Source organism: Quercus suber, unplaced genomic scaffold (assembly GCF_002906115.3).
Source record: "Quercus suber isolate HL8 unplaced genomic scaffold, Cork oak 2.0 scaffold_147, whole genome shotgun sequence".
Taxonomy (NCBI): Eukaryota; Viridiplantae; Streptophyta; class Magnoliopsida; order Fagales; family Fagaceae; genus Quercus; species Quercus suber.
In genome coordinates, this window is record NW_027069608.1 from 972,216 (window position 1) to 996,441 (window position 24,226).

Below are 24,226 nucleotides of genomic sequence, written 5' to 3' on the forward strand. Positions count from 1 at the left end.
CACCTGTAAATTGCAATCACTTCAAACAAGTAAAAAAATTAAAAAACTCACAAACAGATAAAAAGAAAGAAAGAAAAAGAACAAACTATGGTTCATAGATTTAATAAGCCAAATGTCGAAACTTATGACTATTTTGGCTTGGTGGGTACTCTCCACCTCATATGCAACATTTATCTCATAAGTCAATAATCTCTCTTATAATATTTACTCCACACAGTTATGCGGGATCCACAAATAAGTTCATCTTATTTATAGGTAATCATTATAGCATCACTGCTTGTGGAGAATCTAATGTTAGAACTTTGAGGGGACTAGAGTTACTAGAGTTCCGTTTAAATATAACTTATTTTGCTGAAACTGAAAACTGAAAACACTATAGCAAAATAGTTTTTAAATGTATGAATAGTACTGTGAGACCCAGTTTTAATGAAAAAGTTGCTGAAAAATGAGATTTGTGAGTTTCATGCACTATTTACGGGACCCACGAGTCTGATAAAAAAGGCTGAAAAGTCAACAATATACGGCTACTATTCATGAATAGTAGCCGTTTGTCCCTTAAACGCATGCATAGTAGCAAAAAAAAAAAAAATGAAGAAAAAGAAAAAGAAACGTAAACGCAAGACGCAACGCAGGAAACATGGATCCAAACCCACACTAGATAGTAATTAAAAGGGTTGTAGATTCTTCCACATGTGAGGTGATTCATAACCTAACATCAACCCTATTGATCAAAGTGTATAATAATGTTTTCAAACGATAGAAGGCATAAGTATTTTAGCCAAATTAACTAGCAACATAATGACTCCTACTAAGATTCGAATTCAGGAGCATTGGGTTCTTGCTTTGAGAGCACATAAAAAAGTAACTATATATGGACGTTGTAGTAAATTAATTGGTAACGGTTTACCGTTTACCTATACCTTTAAATATTCTCTTTTCTATGTTTATCCTCTTTGCTTGACTTTAGTGAGACATTGGTAACATATTGCGTTTAGTGGGCAACGCATATGCCATTTTGATGAAGTAGAAGGCGGTATTGACTATTGAGCTCCAGAATCTAAGCACAAATTAGCATGCAAAATATTCCCAGCAACTTGTCTATTTTATGGTTTTTTAAATATGGTATTTTTTTTTTCACCCTTTTTGCAGGGTATTTTAATTTTAAAATACAGAAAAATAAATAGCATTCTCTCATATATACCTAGTTAAAATTTCTGTTGAGACTAAAAGAGTGAATGTGACAAGAGAAAAAGAAAAAGAGAAAGAGAAAGCATCTAAAAATTAATTGGCATGATACGATAAGAGTTTCAATTTATAGTGTTCGCTCCTGATGATAGCTCTTATTATCAGACTAAGATATCAATCAATTTTTGGTGTAGGCAGAAATTGAACACCAGATCTCTTATTCAACCATTAGAGACTTTACTAATTGAGTTAACTGGAACTTATATGCTATGTTGAGTCTAAACATTTATATTTTTTACTGTCTTAAATTATATGTTACAAAAATCCACAAAGTATGCATAAAGACTAATCATTTAAGGTTAATAATTTACTCTAAATTTATAACAAATAAAATTAAAATTATGGGTAAGGCTTAGTACTTTTGCGAAATACTAAACTTACACGTGAACATTATTTTAGGACATATATATATATATATATATATCATATCTTTTCTCCCAGCACGTACTGGAGCTCTCCACACCAAGCCAAAACCCTAAAATTTCTTCGCTTAACCACAAGGTCGACAACTACCACATGCTACATTAACTCGTTAAGTCTAAGTATAGTAAATCATAAATATTTTACTATAAAAGGCAAGCATGTTAACATGACTAAAAAGAGACTCTTTAATCAGTTTCAAACACACAGACAATAGTCCCATAAAAAAAAACACACACACACACACACAGAGACAATAGTAGAGTGAAGGTCGGAGACAATGGGTGTTCGAGAAATCCAAGTAGCAGACACGACCCTAGTAATCCACGAACTCGAAGATGTATGCGACTCAGTCACTGGCCGAGTTCTCACCGGGTCATGGCTTTGGAACTCGTCCCTGGTTTTGTCAGAGTGGATAGCCACTCAGGGCCGACTCACCTTCGACTTCCACGACAAAACCGTCCTCGAGCTCGGCGCAGGAGCTGGACTTCCAGGCTTGACCGCGGCTCTGCTGGGTGCTAGCCGAGTCGTGCTCACTGACATTGACACGGGCTCATAAACTAGGAAGCACGGGTGTGTTTCGAGATTCGGGTGCGGGTGCGGGTGCGGGTGCGGGACTCGGCAATTTTTGAAAAAATTGGGTGCGGGTGCGGCGGGACACGGCGATTAAAAAATTATTAAAAATATTTTTATTTATATTTTTAATATATTGCTAAGCATAACTTTTCACATTATATAAACATATACCAAATTTAATAACTAAAACATGATGTTCATAAATAAAATACAACCCACAAGATTAAAACTAAAAGTCTAAAACATTCCATGATGTTCGAACAGCCCAGCAAGGCAGCAACCAGAGAGCACAGAGAGAAGAGAGAGCCGAGCGATGGAGAGCAATGGAGGGACGGAGGGTTTTGGAGTTTCTGGACAAAGTGAGAGTGTGTGAGAGTGTTTTAGGTTTTAGGTTAAGTCAAACGGTGCGTTTTGCACCTTTTTTTTTTTTTTTTTTTTTTTTAAATTTCGGCCTGAACCGGCCGTATCGGCGGTTTCGGCCGATACGGCCGAAATGGCCGAAACGGCCGAAACGGCCCGAATCGAGCCGAGTCGGCCCGATTTGAGCCGCGTCGGCTCGAGTCGGCTTCGCCACGTGGCCGACGCGGCCCGACGCGGCACGGACACGCGGCCAACGGTGTCCGCGGCGCGTCGCCGCGTCCGTGCGTATCGGACGCGGGTGCGGCGCCTCTGGGGCCGCACCCGTGCTTTCCAGCTCATAAACAACATTGAAGTAAATGGGCTTGGAGACCGAGTCGAAGTGAGGCAACTCGTTTGGGGATCGGACGAGTCTTCCAGCGAGTTTTATGGGTTCGACTTCGACCTGGTTTTGATGTCCGACGTGTTCTTTGACATGGAGGAAATGGCAGCGCTGGCGAAAACGCTGAAGAAGGTGTGTAGGAAAGAGACAGTTGTTTGGGCAGCGAGTGAGGTTCGGCCATGGACAGGTGAGTGTCTTAACGTGTTGGTGAGCGAGGGGTTTGGAGTGGTTGAGTTTCCGAGTCAACTCGGTGGTTCTATTGGTTCTGGTAATCCTTTCATGGAAGAAGACAGTTTAGATACGTTCGCCGTTTTCCTTCTACTGCCACCGAACGAAGATAGCCACGTGGCTGCCGTATGTAATTGAAGGGGCATTAAATAGTGAAGGCCACTAATCTCAACAGTAGGGTCCCACTTAATTTTTGTAGCCTTCTCGCTAATCTTTCTCATTTTTAATTCTAATTTCTAAGATATAAAACAATTTCTTTCTTTCTGTTTCTCAAGAAATAAAATATAAAAAATTTCTTTAAAAAAATATTATTTTGGGTGTTGATGGGAAAATTTTATTGTTGATATAAAATAAAAGGAAGTGATAGACAAAACAAAGAAAACTAAGGGTCTACCATATAGAACTTGATATTTAAGTAGTCAGCCAATCTTTGAATGCTACCATATTACCAAAATACAAGTAGTAATCTATGTTATACAAAGAACTCATTTGTTTAGGTGTTTAGATTGCTCAAAATGGCAGTTTAGCAAATCGCAATTCTAGGCATACTTTGGGCTAGGCAATATTTGCGGGATTGCGTTTTCAATTCCGTAGAATTTTCTCGATTCCAAAAATGCAATTTCTCACTGCTTTTTTAACATCACACGATTTGGAAGATTGGGTTACCGCTAAGAGTTTCCTCTAAAACCCTAAGAAAAATATTATCTAATCTAGTGTAATAATTAACCAAACAAATAAATGCAAATACAAATGCTAGGAAACATGAAATTAGACCTACTTACTTGCCCCTGGCCTTGTTTGGCCATGTCAATGTGATATACAATCGCTGTAAAGCAGAGGTTACTGTTTTCCCCGGACAATCACTCTTTATAGCAAACACCTATCTATCAAACAAGCACAAACCACTCTGGGCAATCCAACTACAGTTACAATATCATCAAAGGCAGACCAAAGACAAAAAGAAAAAAACAAATTATATAATATAGAAAATTGTAACGCAAATTTAAGAAAATAACAGTAATTCACATTGCATCTATTGTTAACTCATAATGTTAAATTAGATAAATTTATAAATTGAAAAGAAGTGAGAAATACTAAATTTATAATTAAATGCATCATGCGTATTACCTAGATTGTAGTATTGGCTTTAGTTAGTAACAACAATCGTTTGTGCAATAATATATATGATTCTTATTTTATTTGTAGATCATGGAAAAAATCAACTACAATGCTTGATTTTTTCAAAATAAAAGATTCAAATTCTTCCAAAGTCAACGTGGGATTGCCAACAACTAATGTTGCTATTCAAATTCTAGAAAATGTGGATGTTCCAATTCTAGAAAATAGTCATTCCCCAATTCCGGAAAATGTCAATGTTCCAATCTCAAGAAATATTCATTCCCCAATTCCAAAAAATGTCGATATCCCAATTTCGAAAAATAACTATATCTCTCAAACACAATTTCAAAAATTTGTTCTTGATTCTTTGGATTATGGTCCCGGAACACGCAAACAAATATGAGAATATCATGTTGATCAACATGATGAAATTTGACAGGTTTACATTAAAAATGGTCCGCACCAACCTCCTCTAAAGACACACAAAAAAAGTGGAAAACACAATTGTAGCTTTCAAGTTTCTTGGTTTGAATATAATTCAACATGGCTTGAATATTCTCCTACGACAGATGCAGCTTATTGTCTACCCTACTTTGTCTTTCATAATCCAAATGGGCTTGTGGGACAAAATACATTCACTATTGATGGATTTAGAAATTGGAAAAAAGTTGAGGGCAACAATTGTTATTTTCAAGGTCATATAGGAAAAAATCCTAACTCAGCTCATAGAGTTGCCGAGCAAATGTGTAAGGATTTGGTGAACCAATGGCAACATTTACAAAGGGTAGTTGACCATTTCACTACAGAACAAATTGCAAATAATTGGTTGCAACTGAAGGTCTCAGTTTTTATTGTCCGACATCTTGCCTTTCAAACTATACCTTTTAGAGGTCGAAATGAAAGTTTTAGTTCATTAAATCGTGGGAACTTTCTTGAATCATTGGGTATTGTGACTTTTTGGATTGAGAAGGTTCTAAAATAATAGAAAAAGCTCCCAAAAATGCAACTTACACATCACCTAGGATTCAAAAGGAAATTATACATGCTTTCTCTGCCAAAGTGAAGAAGGCTATGCTGGAAGAAATTGGTGATGCAAAGTTTTGCATAATGGTTGATGAAGCTCGTGACGAGTTCATGAAAGAACAAATGACTGTGGTTTTTAAATATGTTGATGCAGAAAGCTTTGTGAAAGAAATTTTTTTTAGGCTTATTCATGTTGTTGACACTATGGATTTGACTCTAAAGAAGGGGATATATTCTTCGTTATCTCAACATTGCTTAGATATACAAAATATTCGAGGGCAAGGATATGATGGAGCAAGCAACATGCAAGATATGTGGAATGGATTACAAGTTTTGATTTTGAATGATTGCCCGTATGCTTACTATATCCATTGTGTTTTGCACATCGCTTACAATTGGCATTAGTAAAAGCATCAAAACAAGTTGTCCCCATTAGTGGGTTTTTTCTTAAATTGCTTTTTTTGATCAAAATTGTTAATGCTTCATGCAAGCATAATGAGCAATTGAAAGTTTCCAATGCTAATGAAATAGCACGTTTGATTGATCTTGAAGAACTTGAGACCGGAAGTGAACTTAATCAAATTGTCACTTTACAACGACTTGTAGAAACACGTTGGAGTTCACATTTTAGATTAGTTTCTAGCTTATTCAGGATATTTACTTCAACTGTTGAAGTTTTACTAAATATAATTGATGATGCAAGTGATGGAGAACATTGGGCAGAAGTAGAGTCAGTTTATGATGGTTTAACTTCATTTGAATTTGTCTTCATCTTGCATCTTGAGAAGGAAACTATAGAGATCACTGATAAACTTTGTCAAGCTTTGCAAAGCTAATCTTAAGACATTTTAAATGTCATGCATTTAGTTTCATCTACTAAAGCACTTATCCAAAAATTTAGAGATGATGGATGGGATGGCTTACTTACCACTGTGACATCATTTTGTGAGAAGCATTGCATTGATGTCCTAGATATGAATGCTTGTTATGTCACGAGGCGAGGTCGAGCTTGTAATCAGCAAGATAACATTACAATCGAGCATCATAATCGAGTAAATATTTTTTATGCTACAATAGATTTTCAACTATAGGAACTAAATCATTGGTTTAATGAAGATGCAATAGAGTTACTTAGGCTTAACTTAGTTTTAGAACCTCGAGAGACATTAAAATCTTTTAAAAGTAGTGATCTTTGTTTGTTGGTAAAGAATTTCTATCCACAAGATTTCACAAATTATGACAAACAAATGTTGGAGAAAGAGTTTTATCATTTTGAGCATAATGTGGTCTAGGATCCAGAGTTCAAAATATTGAAAAGTTTATCTGAGTTGTGTCAATGGTTAATGAGAACTAGAAATTCAGAACACTACAAATTTGTTTATAGAATGGTGAGACTTGTGCCTACTCTTTTAGTTTCTATTGCTACTACAAAGCGCGCATTTTCAGTTATGAAAGTTGTCAAAAATAACCTTCAAAATAAAATGGAAAATAATTTTTTGATGGACTTTTTGATATTATACATTGAAAAGGATATACCTTCGACATTTAGTTTGGATTCAATCGTAGATGATTTTGAAAATTTGAAAGAGTATCGAGTTTCTTTTTCATAGATGATTGTATTAAGAAACAATCGTGTTTCGTGTTTTTTGTTTTTGTTGCTAGATGATTGTATCTTAATATATTAAGAAACAATGATTTTTTTGTATTTATCTTGGTTGATAGTTTATTAATACTATATGGATACGTATTTGAAATTTTTTTTTCTTATCTCCGGCTCCCCCCCCAGCTTAAAATCATAGGCTTGTCCCTGTCTTGCAGGATGAAAATGCAGACTTCTTCTAGTCATTACATAGTTAGAAAAGCTTGGCAGACTTCTTGATCATTACATTAAGGCCTCTTAAAAATGCTTATTGATGTAGCGTAACGCCCATTTTGCACTTAAACGAGATGTATATGTTCACAGAGTTTCTATTCAAAATCTATAACCAGCCCATGGGCCAAGTAAAAATGGGTTAGGCCGGCCCATTGTGCAATACCCTAGATATTGCACGGTGTGCAATAGCATAAATCTCAGCCGTTTAAGCTATCCAATGGCTCCTATAAAATGCCAAGTCATCAATCCGCATGAAAGTTGAAAAAAAAAACATAACCTGCCAATAATTTTTACAATCTACATCTCATTATTTCAAATAGAAAAAAAAACCTCACACTTCTCCAGTCCTCCTCCTCCCCTTTGCTGTCACTGCCACCCTCAGTTTCTGCTTCAATCATTTCATGGGCTTTGCGAATCTTCGTCCTCTTCTTCTTCTAAACCTGAAAGTTATTTTTTTCTCCAAGATATCCCAACTTTTAAACTTTTTTTTCATCATTCTTCTACAATAACTCTTGAAAGGTTGATTGTAGGAAAAAAAAAAAAAAAAAAAAAAAATTAAGGACTGAGTGGGAACTGGAGATACAAGTTTTTATTTTATACCTATGCTAATACAAGTTTTTTATTATCTCTATTTCTCTTCTTTATTCTCAAGTTTTTTTTTTTTCACATGACTTGTGTAATTATGTATTTTCATGAATTTGATGTTGATACTTCACTGAATCTATGTAAAATTATAAATGGAAAATTAAATTGCTAAGCTTAGTCACTCAATCAAATTGATCTCTTGCCCATGAAATTTTCTGTCATACGTGTTCTTGATGATTTTTTTTTCTTTTGATTCTCATGTTGATATCTTTGATGATTATGGTTAGTCTTTGATGGAATGATGTATGTTGAATGATTTTTGTATATGGTATTTAGGAATTTTATGTCCTATTATGTTCATTCCTTCTACACTCCATCTGTTTGATAAAATGCACCAATGATTACTATCTTTGCACACAAATTCCATTGCTAGAGGAATGATCAAGTGCATAGACCCGCAAAATATGAAATAATTCTTGATGAAATTGTGTGGCCTAAGTTCAAAGGGTTGTGCTGGGACATTTAGTAACATTTAGTAACAGAGGAATAAGTAAGGTCATTGGATAAGACTTTACATGTTGGTGATGGAAGTAGTTTAGCAAAATGGATTTATGGTGTCTTGAAAAAAAAAATCCCTCTCTTCCTTAATATCTTTTTGGTTCTTCATGCCAAAAAATTTGCACTTGCATTTGCCACTTTGAGCTTGCCTTGGAGTGTACGTAATTTTTCTTCGGCGCTTTTTTTTTAGTTGGTGAATATCTCATCTTTGCTTCTCCTTAATGCAAAATACATTTGTTATTTTCTGATTGCCCTCATTTAAATTTGGACTATGCAGTTATTATATTTTGTTGTTGATTATGAAGAAATTAAATGTATCTCTTGAACATTCATACTATATGATCTACTTTGTATTTCACTTTTAATGTTGGTCCTTTAGCTGAGTTCTTAAGATGGAAGTTCCTAAGCTAAACACTCAAGGCCTCAACAAACTTACATATTTATCAGATAATGATCTTATAGCTTCACTTATGGCTACTGTTAGTTTGAAATTTTGATATATGTTTATCATTGAAATCACTCTTTCTTCTTTTGTTAGGTTGAATGGCATGATTAAATTAAATGAATGCTATTCTTTGTTTGATCACCGAGAGCAAGAAAAGGCAGCTGCTGGAGGGGGATTAGTGCTAAATTTTAGATTGTTTTATATGATAGTGTAGACCACATGTTCTCACACTTGTATAAGTTCTACCATTCTGATGAAATGTTGTAGAAAAATATATGTTTTGGATATTCGTAGAAACTTCAGCATTTACCTTTTGTAGCCATATGGATGATTCAAAAATTGTTTTGAATGGAAGTATTTTGCTTAGGAATTATTATTCATTACACTTTGGCTTCGACTTGCATCCTTATAGAATTTGTGAATAATTTTTTGGTTCCATGAATGTGTATATTTTCAAGTTGTTTTTGAGTGAAATAATAACCTTGTAATCAAAGTGTACATTTCAATAAAGCTTTGTTTATTTTTGGATCAAACTCTTGCGTCAGTTTGTGACCGTGTGGGCATCATCAAAATTATTCAATTTGAAGCATTACAAGAAATTAGAAATAAAAGGCACACAATCAATTACATTTAATTACATTCTCAAACCAATATCAATAAAAGAATAACTATATTTTATTACATTTTTCTTGGTTTGTAGTCTAAATCCTTGTAAAAGTTGTTGTAAATGAACATTAAACTACTCAAGTATCAAAACTAAAGAATACATTCAATGTTTCATTGATACTGAAAATTAGCCTATTGACAGTAAGATAATGCACGACTTCAATGCTTCATGGAATGCTTCAAAGCATTTTTGGCAAGCTACTTTGAACTTTATGGCAGCCAAGGCTAATATTTTATCCTGTTAACAAGAAAACATGAGACATAGTTATTAGTTATTACTCTATATAACTTTTTGCGACAATAAATGGAAAATAAAGAAAGTGCATAAAACAAACTCTTGTTCATAAGCTCAATTGTGCCCAAATCCAACTACAGTTTCTGCTTTATTTTATAAATTAGTACCATATTTGTATAACATAGAAATGCTCAAGTAGAATTAAAGTAAATAAATAAATACCATATCTGTATAACATAGAAATGCCCAAAAAGAATTAAAGTTCAACTAGAAATATTTGACAATTTTGTATTAAAAGAAAAATAGCATCACCAAAACTTCAAAAATTCTTTTGAACCAAAATAACATCACCAGAATATTTTGGAAGGCCTTAACTTATAATATGCAAAAATGCAAATATTTTCTCCTCAAGTTCACCTATCAAGAGCCACAGTTTATATCTTTAAAATTAACTACAAGAAACAAAATATATTATCCACCAACAAATACCCATCTGCAAAGTCAATCCAAATTTAGCAAAATTACTCTCTAATAACTGAAAAGGGGTCCAAGGCAAGCTCCAAAGTATTTAATGGCAAATGCAAGTGAAATTTTTTTGGCATGAATTTCATTTCAAGACAAACCAATTAAATTCACAGTATGCTTAATTGTTTAAAGCTTCTGTGCTGAAAAAAAAAAAAAAGGGGTGGACAAAAACAAGAGATCAAGGAAAGAAAAAAAATTCACAACATTACACAAGAAATTATTTATAGCAAAAAATAAAAGTTAATTAAAGAAGGGGGAAATATTTGGCAAAGAAATCAAAGAAAAGAGAGAAAAAAACTGATATCAAAATATCCTAACTAGATCTAATCATGTTAATTGTTATTAATTTTTTTTTTTTGGGGTTGGCTTTAGAATAAAGGTGTGGCTGATCTGTTGGAGCACGGTCAGGGTAGAGATTGGAAGGTTGTCAGACTGACACCAGTGATAAGCAACTCTAGCAACGATGAAGAGATTAGTCCTACTGGGCTTGAGAGAACCAGAAAATATGAAGGAAGAAAGATTATTTATTTATTTATTTTTTTTTCAGTTTGTTGTTATCCAAGACACCACAAACCATTCAACTAAACTACTTCCATCACCAAAATGTAAAGCCTTATCCAATGACCTTACCAATTCCCCTGTTACTAAATGTTCAAAACAACTTTCCTTCACCCTTTTGTTTCATCTTTGACTAAGGCTGCTTTGCAGCCTTGTGTTTTTGGAATGATCATTATTTGTTGGACTGTCCTAGCATTAGCACTTTGAACTTCGACTACATAATCAATATGACATTTCATCAAGAATTATTTCAGATTTTGCATGTCTATGCGCTTGATCATTCCTCTAACAATGGAATGTGTTCTTATGTTGTTTTAAAACTCAACAATCCAAATCTATATATATATATATATATATATATATTAATAGGTAAAGCAGAGAGAGTGTGAAATTAAATTTCAAATTAGAACTCTAATTGTGTGCCACGTGTACACATCAAATTAGAGTTCTAATTTTGTGCCATGTGTCTAGAATCTGAAATTGAAGTTGAATTTTGCATCATATGGCTAAATGTATGTGAGCTCATTCTCATTAAAACAACTTCTATATATCGGGTCAAGTGAGTTACTGTGCTAATTAAGTTTTTTCTTGATTTTGCAGTCAAATGTGAAAACCAAAGAGATTAATATCGGTAATAAGAACTTGATTTGGGTACATTGCATAATTTTCAAAAAGATAAATGTATGTGAGCTCATTCTTATTAAAACCACTTTTATGTATTGGGTCAAGTGAGTTACTGTGCTAAATAATAAGTGAAGCAGAGAGAATGTAAAATTGAATTTCAAATTAAATTAGAACTCTAATTGTGTGCCACGTGTACACATCAAATTAGAGTTCTAAATTTGTGTCATGTGCCTAGAATCTGAAATTGAAGTTGAATTTTGCATCATGTGGCTAAATGTATATAAACTCATTCGCATTAAAACCACTTCTATGTATCGGGTCAAGTGAGTTACTGTGCTAATTAAATTTTTTCTTGATTTTGCAGTCAAACGTGAAAACCAAAGAGATTAATATCGGTGGTAAGAACTTGGTTTGGGTACATTGCATAATTTCCAAAAAGATAAATGTATGTGAGTTCATTCTCATTAAAACCACTTCTATGTATCGGGTTAAGTGAGTTACTGTACTAATTAAGTTTTTTCTTGATTTTGCAGTCAAACGTGAAAACCAAAGGGATTAATATCGGCAATAAGAACTTGGTTTGGGTACATTGCATAATTTCCAAAAAGATAGCAAAGCCAAAGTTTGCATCTTTGTCATAAATTGCTTACAAAGTTTGCATCTTTACATTTGCACTGAGTTTTGGATTAAAGTGCTTTCTTATTGGTTCTGACACTGAGTTTTGTTTACTATTCACTTACAAAGTTTGCATCTTTTACATTTGTTATAAATTGCTAATATGTGATTAGATGCACATTATGCCTAAAATTCACTATCCTTATATTTGGCTTTTTGTTCAGGTTTGGCACCTATAACAATGAAGAATGCACTGATGTGGACCAATGGATGATACTTTTTGGAGGTTGCAAAGGAACTTAGTGATCAATGGAATCTCACGCGAATTGGAGAGGACCCGGCTGTAGATGTCTGGATGGCAGATGTGAGTCATTATGTTTTTAAAATTTTCAGTGAAGGTAAAGGTTATGAACAATGTAAATTTAATTGAAGATTCAAAAGCGTGAATGGATCTTTAGATAAACATTGTCACCAAGGTTCATCTTTCTGTGTAAAATATATATACTGCTAAGTTTTGTTAATGAAATTTTTTAGTTAATAATATGAATTTAGACTTAACCGAGTCTTTTAAACATGAATAAACTCATAATTAATAATATATCTATTCTCGTACGGTAGCACGGGGTTACATACTAGTCCGAATAAAAGAAATGTGCAAAGCAATGGAATGTGTTCATATGATGTTATTTTTTTTTTTTATCTTTCACCCGGACTGATGACCTGGCATTTCACAGAGCCATTGGATGGCTTAAACGGCTGAGATTTGTGCTATTGCACACAGTGCAATACCCCAATCCCAGAGGATAAGAGTAGTGGGGAACCACCAAATCGGGTTTATTTATCTCATCAGGCATCAGCCAACAGCACAGCACGCACCATCTCCATCTCCATCTCCATCTCCATCTGCCTCTTCTTCTTCTTCTTCTTCTTCAAACTCTGTGTCTCTATCTCTCTTTCTATGGAGGCCCTCTCATCCCCTCTCCATCTCACTCTCCGCCCACGCCATTCTTGTCCAGTCAAATGGTGCAGTAGTGGGTCGGTCTTACTATTTCCACCGTGCCTAAAGACTCCAGCTAAGCATAATAATATGGGGATCATAAAGGCTTCTGTGGCTGTTGAGCAGCAGACCCAGAAGAACATAACTGCACTCATCAGGATTGGCACCAGAGGAAGGTACTCTTTTTCACTTCTCTTCTCTTCTTCAACTCTCATAATGTGCCTTTAATTTTGCTCACTTGGGTTGGGTTGGGTTGAATCATAATGGGTCCTCTTTAATTTTCCAAAATTGATGCTTTCTTTTTGGTGTTTGCTGTAACTTATCCTGTTATGTTGCTCAGATTTTTGCTCGATTGCATTCACCATTGGGGTGATTTTGTTGTTTGAATTTTATAGTTTTAAGTTCTTATGCTGATAAATGGATTTAATTGTTGCTTTCTCTTTGTTTGTTCCTTTCTTACTTTGATGTTTTTGACTTACTGTGAATGTGTAAAGGGTCAAACTTTATTTTTATTTTAGTGAAATGTGCCTTTGCTTTTCACTAATTACATTTGTTATTGGTTTATTCTTTTCGGGTTTGGTTCTATATCACTGCGGCAGCCAGGAAGAGAACTCTCTGTGAAAGACAGGAGTTTAGTTTGAATGTCCAATAGTCATTTCATTTTTCTTTTCAGTAGATGATTGTTTCACTGTTGGTTTGCATAGATTGTACAACTTTTTGACTTACTTTACATTTTCTTGTGTTTAGATATTATATTCACTCTATGAAACACAAAGGTTTTATGGACGTATATAATGCTTGGAGCAACCAACTGATCATCTCTCTTTTTAATAACAAAGCCTACGATTTAAATTTGCTTTGTTTGTGTACTTGCTAGTTGCCTATGTAATTATTTCTAATTCTGGTATCAGTTGTTTTGGATTTGTTTGGGGGGCATTATTTATAGTCATTCTATATGCAGGACAGCCCACTAGCACTTGCTCAGGCTCATGAGACAAGAGATAAACTCATGGCCACACATTCAGAGCTTGCTGAAGAGGGGGCTATACAAATTGTTATAATAAAAACAACGGGTGATAAAATACTAAGTCAGCCACTTGCAGACATAGGTGGGAAGGGCTTGTTCACTAAGGAAATAGATGAGGCACTCATAAATGGTGAAATTGATATTGCCGTCCACTCAATGAAAGATGTCCCGACTTACTTACCTGAGAAGACAATTCTACCTTGTAACCTTCCTCGTGAGGATGTTCGAGATGCATTTATTTCCTTGAGTGCAGCCTCGCTTGCAGAGCTTCCAGCTGGTAGCACTGTTGGTACTGCATCACTCAGAAGAAAGTCACAATTACTCCATAAATATGCATCTCTTAATGTAAGTTAGTATCTTGTATCAATTGAGCTAAAGATTTTTTGATTGAACTATAAAGTCAATTTACATGTCATTGCATTTGCTAATGACTTGTAATTTGAAGTGGGCTATCTAGTTTGTAGAAGTAGGCCTTATTGCACTGTTGCTTCTGTTTTATGCCTGGGTTGATAGGCAAACCACCCAGAATTAGCCTTTGAAGAGATGCATATTACTTAAACTTCATGCTACAATTCCATATACTTTTTCAGATTTAACATTTCATTTATGTTATTATTAGATGATTATTTGGATGTAGGTTCTAGTTACACCTAGTGTTAGCCTTTGAAGAGATGCATATTACTTAAACTTCATACTACAATTCCTTGTACTTTTTCAGATTTAGCATTTCATTTGTGTTATTATTAGATGATTATTTGGATATAGGTTCTAGTTATACCTAGTGTAATACTTGTCAATATTACAGCCCTAAAAAACTTTTCATTGGGCGTCTATTTTGACAGATCCATTGTTGGATTGCATACTCTACTTATGATCTGTGTGTGCCAAATGATAATAATTGATTAAGGACTCTTTCTACTATAAAATGTCCAAATTTTAGTGTTTAAAAAAAATATATATATATATATATATATAAAAAAAAATTTCCAGTAGTTTATGGATTTGATAGTAACGGTTCATTCTTTTGATGGAAAACCTTGTGTAAAGATAGTTTTACGTGTTTTCCAGTGTTTGGTAACATAAGAAAAATGAGTCAAAGGAAAAACTATATTTGGTTAACATAAAAAGTGTGGCTTATTTTTAGAGATTGTTTTCCACTAGATTTTTTTTGGAGAACAACTTTATCTCACAGCAAGCTAAGTAAGGGAAGTTATGATTTTTTTTTCAACTCATTTAAGGTTATTACCAAACATAGGAAAATGAGATAGTTTTACAAAAAATGTTTTTTGGAAAATGACTCATTTTCTAGAAAACATTATCACTGAAACAAACAGAGTGACATTTGATTGGTAGGAAAATTTGGTGCATGTCACTTAAGCACATAAAGAACATGTAATTTAATGGTGGGGTTGTTTGAATATTAGTTTGACTAAAAGTTGTTTGTATAACCGTCTGTTGGTTGTAGAAGAATGGGCATTGTGTTCCTTTATAGTGTATGTGTTGATATGATGGCTAACCATCTATTAATTATGTCTTTGCTTTAATATAATGTTACATATCAGTTGAAAAAAAAAGGTAGTTCTACAGTATTCTGGTTCTTTTGTTGCAAAATCTATATGATGACTTTGGTTCCCAAGGATAACTATCCATGGACTAGCAGATTTTGATTAAGAATTAGGAGGGAGCTTATACCATGATGAGTGTTATTAGTGTTATATGAGGGCTATATTGATAGACATTTTGATGACATTAGTAGATTTGATATGAAATTGCTTGGATCCAAAGTGAATGGCAATAGAATTCTAGAATTCTAATAAAAGCTCTTTGAGATGGAATCTATGAAGATGGACATTCTTAGTGCAAGAATGTTTTGGATGATATGAGGTTACCTGTTAGCATTCATCATTTTTTTTGGATAGGTAACAAAAAATTTTATTAAAGCATTCATAATTTTTTAACAAGATTTCTTTTCACAAGCCCCTTTTTCTCTCAATGGCAGTGCTGTTTTAGTCTTTACTTTTTCACTGTGCTTCAGCAGTTAGTCCATAGATTTCTTTTTATACTGTTTTGTATATGCCTTTTTTTCCCCTCTAATGGAAAAATAGTATCTTTGGTTTTTAGTTTTCTCAAGATGTTTCAGCATTTTGGGATCAATTCTGTCTATTTCTCTTATCTGCTTTGGGTTATCTTCATTGTAGGTGCTGGAAAATTTTCGTGGTAATGTCCAGACACGCTTGAGAAAACTAAATGAGGGTGTAGTTCAAGCAACATTATTGGCATTAGCTGGTCTTAAACGCTTAAATATGACAGAACATGTGACTTCAATTCTTTCAATTGATGAAATGCTTCCAGCCGTTGCTCAAGGGGCAATTGGAATTGCCTGTAGAAGCAATGATGATACAATGGTGAGTTTATTTATTCTTTTGCCTAAGTTGCTGGTTTTAATAATTTCATTGATCATGTAATTGTTGCTCAAGAAATTTTGGGACTTGGGTTTTATTGTTGTTGTTGTATGTGTAATGGTTGACCAAGCTATTTCCATCACTAAGTAAATCATATCTAATGTCCATAACATGTGACTTTTGCCCAAGAATAGTTACTTATTGGCTTAAAAAAAGTCTTTATTACTGCATGTGCACAGTAAATTAGTAATAAGTCTAACAAGCAACTGCCAGATTAATAAATCTGTAAGCAAATAAAATAAAACAACCTGGTTTGAGTCAGTGGTGTGGAGGGATACAATTCTTGAAGAGTGGGTCATGTTGGATGTCTTTTTAGTTTTTGGAATATTGGATTTGAAATAGAAATTGTGGATCTTTTATACCATAAGCAGTGGCAGAAGTACAACACATCTGAGTAATGTAAAAATATATTCAGAGAAATTGGAAACATGAGAGGTATATTACTGGTACAACACAGAATTTAAATGCAAAAATCAGTTGTGCAATAGAACTTTCTTTGTTTGTCTTTCTTCCTCCCCTTCAAGTGCCTACATTTTAGGGGAGCCAAAAATTTGCTTTTGTTCCACACAAATATAATTAACACATATTTCTAAAGTTTTTAATGTTACTGTTTCTCAAGTTAAGCATCATATTAAATACAATGTCCTACATGCAGAAATGCATATCATTGCTCCATAGAAGAATAGTGGCATCATCTCCTGAAAATGTTGTTCTTGTTGATTGACTATGCTTCCAAATCTTAGTACAATTCTTAGCATGTGTGATGTGCATGACCGAAACCAAATGATATGTTAGTTTGATTTGCATAAATCTACTTTTTGTGTTGAATTTGAGAGCATTTTTGGAGGTGATGTGAGGGTGTTTTTTTTTTATTAATTATTTTATTATTATTATTATTATTTTTAAAGCCTAAAGGTCCTGTTTTGCTATTGAGGTCAATAATAGCCCTTCTACAATAATATTATAAATTAAACTGCGATATTGGAATTCTTGAAAGGGATATTGGAATTCCTCTTTGCAGCTGCAATGGTTGGAAAATGATGAGATTATTTTCTTTGAAAGAGGATTTTTTTTTCCCTATTAAAAATATTTCAAGAATTCCCATCTTGTGCTCTTTGGACTTGTGTTAGTTGTCTATATAATTGGTTTACCTCTTGGTATTCTTTTATACTTAAATAATGTTGTTGACCTGGAAAGTAAAAAAAGATGTGTCAGAGTCATAAGTGCTTAGCCTTGTTTGTCTATATATAATTAATGGGCATGGTTTCTTTGGAAATAAATGAGATTCATTAACCAAAGTTCATCAACAGAACTTCTTATGAAGGACTAATTTGAACATTTGAATTACCCGTATTTATGATATGCTTTGGATACTTTTATGTTATATCAACAACAATGCTGCCAATTTTTCTTCTTGTAAAATATAGTTAACTCAATATAAAGATTTGAACCTGCAAAACATTGTCTGGTTGGGATTCCCTTGAAAAAAAAAATCTGATTCTGCCTCTGGGAACTTATCTTCTTTCTTTTCAGGCTAATTACATAGCCTCATTGAATCATGAGGAAACAAGACTAGCAGTTGCTTGTGAAAGGGCCTTTCTTTTGACCTTGGATGGGTCTTGCCGCACTCCTATTGCTGGATATGCTTACAAAGATGATGATGGAAATTGCATATTTAAGGGGTTGGTAGCTTCCCCAGATGGAATCCGTGGTATGGACATCTTTACTCATTTACATATTTTTATTCAGATGTGTCTCCATTTCAGGTGTAATAGTCTCTAACATTGCTTCATTCCCCACCCCCCCCCCCCCAAAAATTCCTTTGTGTACTTTAGTACTCGAAACTTCTAGAAAAGGCCTATATGCTCATGAAGATATGGTTACGATGGGAAAGGATGCTGGCAAGGAGCTTCTTTCACGGGCTGGTCCTGGCTTTTTTGGTTTTTAGAGTGGCTTAACTGTAGATGAAGGAAAGAACAAAGGTGATTGTTTCGAGGCTTCTTGTTCAACTTTAAGGTGATCGCTTTCCATGAGCTCATTCAATCCTGGAGCTATTGTTTGTTGTAACATTAATAAGAATAATTGTTTGATTCTTTGCTAGTTAGAAGACAAATCACCCATGCGGTAGTTTTAAACGTAGTTAAATTCCATCTTTTATGGTTGATCAATGCTCTTTCTCTTGGTTACTGAGTCAGAAGACTCTAAACAGTGGCAGCTTTGTTGAGTTAACTTTGGCCAATGCAGACATCCACTGTACCTAAATTCTTATTGAAACATAGCCAAGTGCATAGTGTGTGTGTGGAAGAGAGGGGGGGGGGGGGGAGACCAGGTTCCAATTTACAAACCCATTTGGCCTAATTTGTAGCTTTACCGTTTAGCATATAGTATTTTTTGGTCATATTTATTACTGATTCTTGAAAACAAAGTAGAAGATCGATCTTAGGAGACCTTCAATCTTCACCCCAATTTCACATGGTGCGAAAAGGAGTGGTCTCTCAATCAGATCTATGTACGTTATCTTTATTTTCCTTTTAATTGTACGTACATTTTAATTGGCTAGGCAATCATTTTATTTAATAACTTTTTTTTTTTTGATAAGTAAGAGAGAAGTATATTCAAGAGGCTACCTCATGCAAACAACATAAGGCAGAACAAAGAATACAGAGAGGGAAACAAACAAGAAAAAAACAACAAAACAAACAACAATCAACAGAAAACTAAGTACAAAGAAGGGAATTTAGGAACATAGGGAGAGAATCACTAGAGGTGAGTCCCCAGGCCCTAGACCAATCAAAAGGGAGCCAATAAAGAAAGCGAGCAGCTGGTCATCGGATTTGTCCAAGTCCTCAAAAGTGCGCCAGTTTCGTTCCCTCCAAATACACCACATTAGGCACGGAGGAACTAAATTCCAAACACTAGAAGAGTGCTTTCCCAGCCAGTTCCACCAACCAAAAAGCGTATCTGCAACCGAGCTTGGCAAAACCCAGTTGATCCCAAAAGATCTGAAAACCCAGCTCCACAGCTGATAAGCTTTGTCGCAATGGAGTAGTAAATGGTTTACCGTCTCCCCATTACAACGACACATAATGCACCAGTCAACAAAATCAAAGCCTCTACCCTGCAGATTATCCCCAGTAAGAATCTTCTCCCAAGCAGCACTCCAAACGAAGAAAGAGACGCGCGGAGGAGCCCTAACCTTCCAAACACCTTTCCAAGGAAAGATAATAGATGAGGGACAACGAAGCTTATTATAGAAAGAGCGAGTGTTAAAATTCCCCTTCTTTGACAACTTCCACCTCATACGGTCTCCGTGCTCAGATTGAGGTAAATTTGAGCCTAAGGTACGGAGGAAATCCTCCACCTCTCCCGACTCCCAATCATTTGGTTCCCTGAGTAAACGAACTCCCAATCATTTAATAACTCTTATTAAATAAGCAACTAACACTCCCCTCTTGCATATGTAAAAATGTGCTCTAGGGTTTACATTTAAATATCCTTAAGTTTCATCAAAAACCTAGATCCAATGGCTGAGAGAAAAGCAAGATCTGAAATCTGGCACGAATCTCGATCGGTCGAGATAAGTGAAACTTTTCTGCACTTTAATTTTTCTGATTTCTTGAGTCTTCAATTGTGCTGAACTTCATTTGTCTTTGTTAACTGAATATTTTTATATTAAACAACTAGAAAAACTAAGTTCTAAAGGTTACAATTTGTTCCTGGTTGCCAACCTAAAAATATAGACTTTACATAAATTTTTTGGACAATTGGTAATTTATTACAGCATTTAGTTAGGTGACTGGTTTTGAGTTCGAATTGTGCAGTTTACCCACTTGTGGTTAGGCTAGAAACCTCCAAGTCACCTGTAGTTTGAAAATTGACACTTTACTCACGTGATGTGGTCTTTGTTGGACCACTGTAACCCCCCTCTCCCCTTAGAACATATTTTAAAACACAATATATAAAATTAAAAGAATCAAACAGCCTCTCGAGAAAAACCCCTCTCACCAGTATGAGCTCTAGTATCCATCATCCAAAAAAATTGAAGGCCATTTGAGAACTGAAGGATTCCCATAGAAAAAGAAAAGATACAATACTTACTAGAAACTAAACAAGATTTGTGAGAATGATTTTCATTAAGTTAGAAAAGAGTACAAAACCTGTTTATATATAACAGGGGAAGAAGAAAGTCTGACTAACAAAGCTTAACCGCCTAAAAACTAACTAACGAACTTTTAATATGTCACGTGCTAATCACGCGTTTATTAAGTTGTACATGAAAATATTAACAAAAACTGCAAGTCATACAGGACTATACAAAACTATGCTACAAGAACTGTTCTGTTGTTTAGCCATCTCTTTATTTTCAAACCAGCTCTTCTTCAACCTTCTGAGCTTTGTCTTCTTTGATCAAGCAGCTCTCTTTGCTTCCTTTTCTTTCATCACTCTGATACTCCCCCTCAAGATGAGCAGAGGGTGAATGATTAGAAACCTGGAACAAGCCTAAAAGCTTTTTTTTAACAAGTTAGCCAATTGATAGTGGGTTGTAACATGAATCAATTTGATCACCTTAGCCAAAACCTTATCCCTAACCATGTGACAGTCAATCTCTATATGTTTTGTTCTTTCATGAAACACTGGATTTGATCCTATATAAAGAGCTGACTGACTATCACAAAACAGTAATGCTTCTCTCTTGTGATCAACCTGAATATCCCCTAAGAAATACAAAATCCAAACTATCTCACAAGTTTCCACTGCCATGGACCTGTATTCAACCTCAGCTGAAAATCTAGAAACTATTTGCTGCTTCTTAGACTTCCAAGACACCAAGGAATCTCCAATGAAGATACAATAACCTGTGATAGACCTTCTTGTATCTGGACATGAGGCCCAATCTGAGTCAGCAAAGCCCTTGCACATGTAATTCTGCAGTAGAAGAGAAGAAAACTCCCTTTCCAGGATCACTATTTTAGTACTGCAATATTCTGAAAGCTGCATTTAAGTTAGACTTTCTTGGTTTTGACATAAACTGGCTTAGCTTGTGCACTGTAAAGGTAATATCAGGCCTGGTTAAGTTTTTTGAAGTTGCACAAACACTGGTTCAGGGCATTGAAGACTGAAGAGTGAATGTCTTACTTCTTTTCACCTTATTGCTTTATGTTCAAATGCTGTTAGTTCATTTATATTACAGAATGTGTTCTGATTCAAGGTTGGAAATTTATCAAATAACTCCTGACTTTATTCTCATTAAAGAATATACACATAAAAACAGCAAAGGTTATGCTAAACACAGATATTTAAGGGGGGTTTCCTGCAATCTGATTTCTTCACAAAGTTCCATGATCCTGCAAAAATAGTAGTTAGTTATGTTTTCCATGTTGAGATTATAAGAATATTTCATGACACAAGAAACAAAAACAACTTTAGGAAAAAAAAATCCAAAGTTACTTAGACTTGGTTTAATATTTCCATCCTAATAAAAGCACTGGAAAAATTTACTTGTACTAGCAGATCAGGTATCTAAAAAAGTTTTTTGTTTGTGGTTTGAAAGAATTATGCTATAGTGCCTTGGTTATTATCCATAAATCCCTATACCAAGAAAAGCATTTTTGATATGATGTAGCTCCCTCGTGACATTCTCCATATTCATTCTTTCTTGTGGTAATTGCAGTGAACAAGCAAGTCCAATCTTGAAAACTGAAAGTAAGCACTTGTGCATATTAGCATTCATCTGTTGTAGGTTCTTAACGTGGTGTCTTCCTTCCTCTGCCTCTGGATCCTTGTGATCATAATTGTCATGGTTGTCTTCTTCTGTTTGTATTTCTGTTTCATCTACTTTTCTTGTGGAAAGGTTTGGATCCACAATCTGCACGAGTCTTTCTGGCAGTGCCATCCTAACAAAGTTGTGGAGGTTAAAACTATCTTTAAACATTTTGTCAGTGGGTCTTCGTCCCGTGAACACCTCCAACGCTAGTGTTCCATTGCTGTAGACATCGCCCTGCCTTGACGCCTCACCCCCCATTCCGTATTCTGCAATTTGTATGTTTCGCATGCTTAGTTAATGTGAGGGAAATTTCATATAGCAGCTTAATACTTTCTTTTTGTGATCTGAGCTACAATATGTAGAGATTAAGGGCCCATTTGGTAGAGGAGTTTGAGTAATGTTGTTTGTAATTTTTTGAAATAAGTGTGGGTGAAAAAGTGTGGAAATGTGTGTAAGGTTGTTTAAAAACTGAAAATGTGAGTTTGAGCTTCCCTACCAAACAAGCCCTAAATGTTTTGTTTAATATTATTTTGAAATTATGTGATGGAGAATCTGCATTCTAAAGTTAGAACTTGTAAAAACTTTGACAAATTGCATGATAGAAGGGAGCAGCATTCATACTTGCATCTTACATTGGAAAATGTAAGTTAATGATTAGGATCATTTGATCATCATATTTCCTTTACTTGTTTGTAATTAAGTAGTAGATAAAGGGCTCTCAACAAGCCATGGCTGCATGTATGGCTACAGAGAGTAATAGGCCCTGATATTATTGGATGACAGCCAAATTATTTAGCTATTTAGGAATCTGTTAAATACCAGCTATACCATGTCTATTTGTATGTTCCTTTCTTTTCCAAGTCACATACAAATACATCAATAAAGTTGCTTGAAAATAGCTAAAATGAAAATTTTGAAATTAAATACAAATTTAAAAAAGGAAAGGCACCAAAAGCTACCAGAGAAAAAGGAAGAAGGAGCCAAACTTTTAATAAGCTGAAATAAAAATTTCTTGTTGAACCATGCAGGATTTTAATTGTCAGTCCGTCCTGCATTTGGTCAAAAAAGTTTACAACTTCAATGGCTGTCTCCAATCCAAGCATTCTTGTATTTTGGGATTATTGGTGTGAATCTTTCATCTCTACTTGTTTGTCACCTCTTGACCAATATTAATTTTCTTGTGTAACTAAAGGCTATTCTTTGATCTTAAACTCTTTTTTCGGTTTGCATTTTCAGCTTTAGATTCTAATCTTAATGTACTACTCCCAAACGAAAGAGACATGCCATTGCCTTTTCGCATTTCTATTGGTTGTAATTTATGAATGATTTGTGACTTCTTTAATAATGATCAAATCGCCAATGGCCTGTCGCCCTAGTGGCACTGGCACGTCTACCCTAAGGTGGGTAAACTACTGGTTCACTCTTCACCTAGGAAACAAAAAGTGGTCAAATCCTCCCATGCAATTCCTACTAATCTGTACCCAAGCCTTAAAATTCTAGGGGAAACCAAATATTCCCAGGCTACAAAGAGACCAATTCTCTCAACTAAAAATTTGTCCTCGCCATTTTTATGCAGGGCCTGCATAATTCTATTTATTGGTTTTCTACATATTTGATAAACCTGATTGGCATGCTATCAGCATAATCATAGAGAAGCCTGAAGAAATAAATCGACAATGCTAAAATGAATAAATCTTAGTCAGAAGACTGTTAGAGATGCTGGTCAACTTGATCATAATCATGATTTAGAATATTTGAGAGTTAAAAGTAGTTATTTACTTGGAGCAGCATAACCAATTGAACCTTTTAGTCCAACTGTGCTAGTTTGATTTTCAGAAACATCATTGATTGAGGAAAGGAGCCTTGCCAAACACAATGAATGATTGGTCTTTTACAGTGTTCATGAAGATAATGTAATGCAGAAGCAATATCAATTGCAATA

At 34.6% G+C, this 24,226-nt stretch overlaps 2 protein-coding genes and 1 long non-coding RNA gene across 6 annotated transcripts; all 3 read left to right on the forward strand.

The window, feature by feature from the left end:
- Positions 1–1,923: 1,923 nt before the first annotated feature.
- LOC136069006 (uncharacterized) lies at positions 1,924–3,468 on the forward strand. Its single transcript, XM_065777021.1, has 2 exons — positions 1,924–2,210; positions 2,919–3,468. The coding sequence occupies exons 1-2, from the start codon at positions 1,946–1,948 to the stop codon at positions 3,344–3,346; spliced, it is 693 nt and encodes a 230-aa protein (XP_065633093.1). The 5' UTR covers positions 1,924–1,945; the 3' UTR covers positions 3,347–3,468.
- Positions 3,469–7,500: 4,032 nt separating this feature from the next.
- Positions 7,501–9,196, forward strand: LOC136069017 (uncharacterized). The gene is made up of 2 exons (XR_010630303.1): positions 7,501–7,742; positions 8,905–9,196. It is a non-coding gene; the product is annotated as an uncharacterized LOC136069017 (long non-coding RNA).
- A 3,669-nt stretch (positions 9,197–12,865) lies between these two features.
- On the forward strand, positions 12,866–23,607 carry LOC112029019 (porphobilinogen deaminase, chloroplastic). 4 transcript variants are annotated; one of them, XM_065777064.1, is made up of 6 exons: positions 12,866–13,207; positions 13,998–14,403; positions 16,257–16,463; positions 18,054–18,231; positions 18,356–18,502; positions 23,313–23,607. In XM_065777064.1, the coding sequence occupies exons 1-5, from the start codon at positions 12,993–12,995 to the stop codon at positions 18,466–18,468; spliced, it is 1,119 nt and encodes a 372-aa protein (XP_065633136.1). In that variant the 5' UTR covers positions 12,866–12,992; the 3' UTR covers positions 18,469–18,502; positions 23,313–23,607. The 4 variants fall into 4 exon arrangements, with proteins under 4 accessions (XP_065633136.1, XP_065633135.1, XP_065633134.1 ...); XM_065777063.1 differs by lacking the exon at positions 23,313–23,607 and adding an exon at positions 22,192–22,823; XM_065777062.1 differs by lacking the exon at positions 23,313–23,607 and having other exon boundaries at positions 18,356–18,688.
- The last annotated feature ends 619 nt before the right edge of the window (positions 23,608–24,226 follow it).

Excerpts from the sequence above, each read along its gene's own strand:
- LOC112029019 (XM_065777064.1), top strand. The coding sequence starts at position 12,993 with ATGGAGGCCCTCTCATCCCCTCTCCATCTCACTCTCCGCCCACGCCAT. Across the intron at positions 14,404-16,256 it reads ATAAATATGCATCTCTTAAT|GTGCTGGAAAATTTTCGTGG; the intron begins GTAAGTTAGTAT and ends TCTTCATTGTAG. Across the intron at positions 16,464-18,053 it reads GAAGCAATGATGATACAATG|GCTAATTACATAGCCTCATT; the intron begins GTGAGTTTATTT and ends CTTTCTTTTCAG.
- LOC136069006 (XM_065777021.1), top strand. The coding sequence starts at position 1,946 with ATGGGTGTTCGAGAAATCCAAGTAGCAGACACGACCCTAGTAATCCAC. Across the intron at positions 2,211-2,918 it reads AGTCGTGCTCACTGACATTG|GCACCCGTGCTTTCCAGCTC; the intron begins ACACGGGCTCAT and ends GCCTCTGGGGCC.